The sequence below is a fragment of the Vitis riparia genome, chromosome 14 (genome assembly GCF_004353265.1).
Source record: "Vitis riparia cultivar Riparia Gloire de Montpellier isolate 1030 chromosome 14, EGFV_Vit.rip_1.0, whole genome shotgun sequence".
Lineage (NCBI taxonomy): Eukaryota > Viridiplantae > Streptophyta > Magnoliopsida > Vitales > Vitaceae > Vitis > Vitis riparia.
In genome coordinates, this window is record NC_048444.1 from 8,262,643 (window position 1) to 8,268,642 (window position 6,000).

Sequence of the window (6,000 nt, forward strand, 5' to 3'; positions counted from 1 at the left end):
TTTTATTAAATATTTAACTTTTAATTATTAAAATAAAATAAGATTTTATTATTTGAATTTCAATATTACTATCTCCCGATTTATATATATATATATATATATATATTAATAATTAAATTATAAAAATTGATATTCATTTTAAATTTTACAATAAGGTTTATATAGCTCTTTCATGTTTGCTCACCTTACTTATCAGAGATCCAGGTTCAAATCACCCGCATGCAAAAACTTCCCATATCGGAAACGTAGAAAGCCAAAAACTTCTTTAAATTGGTTATTCGTGAAGGGCCCACATATGGGATATTAATGGATTGGGTGAATATATGTTGGGTTTTGGAAGGGAGGGGAAAAAAAGAGCTTGGGCCTATCATAGACAAGAAAGGACTAGGCCCCATTAAACAAAGGGGGAGCCCGAGCCGGTTCACCAACCCATTTAGCGACCCGGTCGATCATGAAAGTCTTAACGTCAGCTCATTGTATTTAAAACAATACTACTTGTTTTATTTACAATAATGTGATTCCATTATAACATTTTATTTTATTTTTTAACATTAAATATTGATAATAAATGACCCGTCAATAAATCTCAACAACTCTCGCAATTTTTCCAAATATTTACCTTTTTTTAAAACTCTATCATAGAGTTAAATCTTAAAATACTAATTTTTAGTGTTCTTCTAATCTTTAAACACCATCAATTAAAATTTGCATATTTTTATCTATCACCATACTATGTCTCCTCACCCCTAGAGATAACAATAGAGTGGGTTTTTTTTATATACCCATCCTTCTTCTAATGAGATAACTTTGAAATTTAAATTAATAGGTCAAGCATAGGTTTGAGATTTTATCTTATTTTATTTTATTTTAACTCAGGACAAGAGGGTGAGTTCAAGTAGGATTCGAGGCGGATTTGGGTATTGTCCCATCCCGTCCCACCCCGATTATACATAAAATTAATTTTAAAAATTAATTTAATTTAATTTTTATTTCCTATTTTTTAATAATAATAATAATAAATACTTTTCAATAAAATAAGTTATAAAAATTATAATATTTTAATTATTTATAAAATATATTTATTTTAATATAATTAAAATTTGAAACTTTGAAACTTTATTTAACTAATTACATGCCTTGAACGTGGCCATCCCCAATGATGATAAATAAATCTTTGAATTTTTTTGTACTTAAATCCCTGTTGATTCAAGCATGGAAAATTCTAAGATCATCGAAGTTAAGGGAGAAGCCACATTCATTTCTCATACCAAGTGTGATGTCCCACATCGGATAGGGGAGAATGTTCCTGGCGCTATATATGTAAAGACTCCTCTTAACCCTGTAGACGCATTTTAAAGCTGTGAGGGCCCCCTTGGGCCCAAAGCGGACAATATCTACATGGTTGGGTGCGGGTCGTTACAAATGGTATCATAGCCGATCCCCGACCCCGGTGTGGGGGTTTGTTTGGCCTTGTAAGGGGTGTTTGTCTGTTTGGCCCTATAATCCCATGGGACACAATGAAGACGTTGTGTCTGCATGGGGAGGTATTTGTGAAGTCCCACATCGGATAGGGGAGGAAGTTCCTGGCGCTATATATGTAGAGACTCCTCTTAACCAAATAGACGCGTTTTAAATCCGTGAGGGCCCCCTTGGGCCCAAAGCGGACAATATCTACATGGTTGGGTGTGGGTCGTTACAAATTTTGTGATGTCTCACATCGGATAGGGAGAATGTTCCTGGCGCTATATATGTAAAGACTTCTCTTAACCCTGTAGACGCGTTTTAAAGCCGTGAGGGCCCCCTTGGGCCCAAAGCGGACAATATCTACATGGTTGGGTGCGGGATGTTACAAATGGTATCAGAGCCGATCCCCGACCCCGGTGTGGGGGTTTGTTTGGCCCTGTAAGGGGTGTTTGTCTGTTTGGCCCTGTAATCCCATGGGACACAACGAGGACGTTGTGTCTGCATGGGGAGGTATTTGTGAAGTCCCACATCGGATAGGGGAGGAAGTTTCTGGCGCTATATATGTAGAGGCTCCTCTTAACCAAATAGACGCGTTTTAAATCCGTGAAGGCCCCCTTGGGCCCAAAGCGGACAATATCTACATGGTTGGGTGTGGGTCGTTACAAATGGTATCAGAGTTGATCCCCGACCCTGGTGTGGGTTTGTTTGGCCCCACAAGGGGTGTTTGTCTGTTTGACCCCGCAATCCCATGGGACACAACGAGGACGTTGTGTCTGCATGGGGGGGTGTTTGTGATGTCCCACATCGGATAGGGGAGAATGTTCTTGGCGCTATATATGTAGAAACTCCTCTTAACCAAGTAGACGCGTTTTAAAGCCGTGAGGGCCCCCTTGGGCCCAAAGTGGACAATATCTACATGGTTGGGTGCGGGTCGTTACAAATGGTATCAGAGTCGATCCCTGACCCCGATGTGGGGGTTTGTTGGCCCCGTAAGGGGTGTTTGTTTGTTTGGCCCCGCAATCCCATGGGACACAACGAGGACGTTGTGTCTGCATGGGGGGGTGTTTGTGATGTCTCACATCGGATAGGGGAGAATGTTCCTGGCGCTATATATGTAAAGACTCCTCTTAACCCTGTAGACGCGTTTTAAAGCCGTGAGAGTCCCCTTGGGCCCAAAGCGGACAATATCTACATGGTTGGGTGCGGGTCGTTACACCAAGAATCAGCCCTCAAAGACAGAAACATAGCATATCAATTACTTCAGCCGTAGGCTAGGCTAGACTTAACTCTTATGCTATACTTTTTCCTCTAAATAAATGCAAGACTACAAAGCACGATAAAAATTTTCAACACAACTCGAATTAATCTAATATACTTTTCTCACGTTTATATTATGTATAATAGTAGTTAGATCATATTCGTATTGACTCACATAATTTATTCAATAAATAGATGGTTTTAGTATTGGGGCCTTGGGGGTCGAACTCTCACCTAAACTCTCGGGGCTCATTAGTGAATGAACAATTATATGCAATTATAATTGATAGGAGAAAGAGGGTTTTCACCAATGTAAACCTTCTATCTTTATTGGATCAGTGGATTTTCTAGTGTGTGGAGCTCCATGGATGTAGAGATCTTGCATTGATGGTCAAACTATATTGAAATCTCTCATCTTTTTCCTTTATTTCTTCTACTGTATAGTTATATTAATATTTAAATAATCTTTATAATATAAATTTAATTTGAATTGACCCATTTAATAATTGTGTTAATTAATTTAATTATAATTTTAAATTATTTAACTCTTCTTTTTTCTTTTTTAAATTTGTTTTTTAATAAATAGATCAATTGAGTTATAAACATATTTGATTAAGATATTAATAATATAAACTTATATAAAAACCTAACTCAAATTGATTATTAAATAAAAAGATCTAATTATTAAATTAATTAAATAAGTTACAAAATATGTTACCTATTTAATAATTAAGTAATATTTGAGTTTATATTTTTAACCCAATTATTATTTATGTCGTATTTAGATTGACCTATTAATAGAATGTCTAAGTTTTAACATGAAATAAACATAATGTACCAATACAAATTATCGTCGATCTTATTATAAAGCATTAGGAATGCAAATGCTGCCGTTGTTGAAGTTTTCATAAAGGTGACATTTATTTGTTTCTTTTATCTTAAATCTAAATATATTCTAATTTAACTTAAATATAAATAGTATTTAATAGTGTGAAGTATTAAGTTTTTCTTTTAGTCTATGAAAATGGGAACATTGTTGAATTTATTTTATTATTATTAAATCATTTTCAATCAATTTGATAAAAACATTAATGTATTCTACTTTTTACAACTTATGCTATGAAAATATTTTTTGTATAAAATAAAATAAATTTATTTTTAATAATGCATTATGGATTTATAATATAAACTCAAATATTTTTAAAAAAAATTATACTCTTAGTAAATGAAAATGAATTATAAGCTCCTATACTACATATCATGTAATTAAACTCAAAATTATTATATTTTAATAGATACCCTCCAAATAAAATATTCAATCATATAATCAATTTTGATCAAGTGAAAAAAGCTCACACTTGTTAAATTTGTTTGGCCATTAAAATGTGTAAATCCTTTTGCTGTTTAGAAAAAAGAAATTGCGTGGCACTATATGATAGGATCGCATGATTATTTGCTAGCTTTACTCCACCCTTGCCTCCCAAAAGAAGGAAAGAAGGTGGCGTGTTTCTCGTGCGATTCAAAATTCAAACCTAGCCCATCTATATGATAACCCAAATGGACACTCATTTTTCATCATTTTCCTCTCCGGCGACGGTTCATTTGATGGAGCTGCTTCCCACCGGGAAAAAGCTACTACACAATGCCACAATGAAGATTATCATGGTAACCATAGCTCTAATTCTCCTAGCTATGATCCCTCTCAACCTTTTCAATAATTTTTCTTCACCATGGCCGTCCCCTGTGAGTACAAAACTAGGGAAGAAATGTGACATATTCCGTGGAAGATGGGTTCAGTTCCCCAAAGGACCTTATTACACTAATGTAACTTGTCATCACATCTTGGATCAGCAGAACTGCATGAAGTTTGGCAGACCCGACACCGAGTTCTTAAAATGGAGGTGGAAACCAGATGAATGTGAGCTGCCTTTCTTTGATGCTGCGCAGTTCTTGGAGCTTGTTAGAGGGAAGTCAATGGCATTCATCGGGGACTCGCTGGCAAGAAACCAAATGGAATCTTTGTTGTGCCTCTTAGCCAGTGTAAGTACATTTCAGTTATAATGAGTTCACTATGGTGAATGACATAATGAGGGAGATCCTATGATGTAGAAGCTACTTAGGTGCCCTCTGCTCATTTTTAGATCTTTAATTTCTAATTAAGCTGATTATTTTTCAGGAGGGAGATCCTATAGCTGTTTCAAACACAAAATATCCACTAAGCAAAAGCTGTCTCTACACCGACTACAACTTCACTGTAGCATCGTTCTGGTCCCCATACCTGGTCAAGGACATTGATGCGAAACCCACTGCAGGGACCGCCAATAGCCTCATGAATGTCTTCGTAGATGAGGCACATGAGGCCTGGATGAATCAAATTGAGAAATTTAGCTATGTGATCGTCTCAGCTGGAATTTGGTTCTTTAGGCCACAAGTGTACTATGAAAATGGTAACATTGTTGGGTGCCGTTTATGCCACAACAAAAACGTTACAAACCTTACAGCGCTCTATGGGTACAGAAAAGCTTTTCAGACGACTTTCAGAACCCTTTTGAGGTTAAAAAACTTCAAGGGAGTGACATTTTTGAGGACAGTGTCACCATCACACTTTGAGTATGGGGAGTGGAATACAGGAGGGAATTGTGTGAGGACTAAGCCAGTTTCCAGCAAAGAAATGAGGTTGGAAGGGCTGTATCGGGAGATGTACTCAACTCAAGTGGAGGAGCTGAAGGCAGCAGCAAGGTTAGGGAGGAAGAGGGGCTTAAAATTTAGATTGCTGGATACTACTGAGGCAATGGTGGTGAGGCCAGACGGGGAATCCAAGCTATTATGGGAAAAGGGTAGATGAGAATGTGACGATACCTGACTGCGTCCATTGGTGCCTGCCTGGCCCCATTGATACTTGGAATGAGTTATTGCTTCAGATGTTGAAAATGGAAGGTGATAGTTCACTAGGACAGTAGACTTGACTAAAATTTGGATGAGAATTAGGTCGGATTATGAATGGTTCAATTTATCATGCTTTACAATTAACATTAATTGTAATTTGTGCAAGGATAATATACTTTCAGTAAATAATTAAAAATTTATAATTGGTGATTCTTGTTTGTGACATAAAATATCGAGTTCATTTCATCTGATTCTCGTTGATTTGAAATTTTGTCAAATATTTCATTATTTTAAATAAGAAAAAAGGTGAGTAAAAATAGAAATTAACCCAAAAATATTTTGTTCAATCTGACATTATAAATAAGGTGCGGGATAGAAAATAAAACTTTTCCT

At 36.1% G+C, this 6,000-nt stretch overlaps 1 protein-coding gene across 1 annotated transcript; it reads left to right on the forward strand.

Moving 5' to 3' along the window:
* The first annotated feature begins 4,359 nt into the window (after positions 1 to 4,359).
* On the forward strand, positions 4,360 to 5,730 carry LOC117931290 (protein trichome birefringence-like 19). Its single transcript, XM_034852230.1, has 2 exons — positions 4,360 to 4,761; positions 4,898 to 5,730. The coding sequence occupies exons 1-2, from the start codon at positions 4,372 to 4,374 to the stop codon at positions 5,564 to 5,566; spliced, it is 1,059 nt and encodes a 352-aa protein (XP_034708121.1). The 5' UTR covers positions 4,360 to 4,371; the 3' UTR covers positions 5,567 to 5,730.
* The last annotated feature ends 270 nt before the right edge of the window (positions 5,731 to 6,000 follow it).

What these genes read in the sequence shown, in the direction of transcription:
- LOC117931290 (XM_034852230.1), top strand. Translation starts at nt 4,372, where the DNA reads ATGAAGATTATCATGGTAACCATAGCTCTAATTCTCCTAGCTATGATC. An exon ending in TGTTGTGCCTCTTAGCCAGT is followed by an intron (nt 4,762 to 4,897) that starts GTAAGTACATTT and finishes ATTATTTTTCAG; the next exon opens with GAGGGAGATCCTATAGCTGT.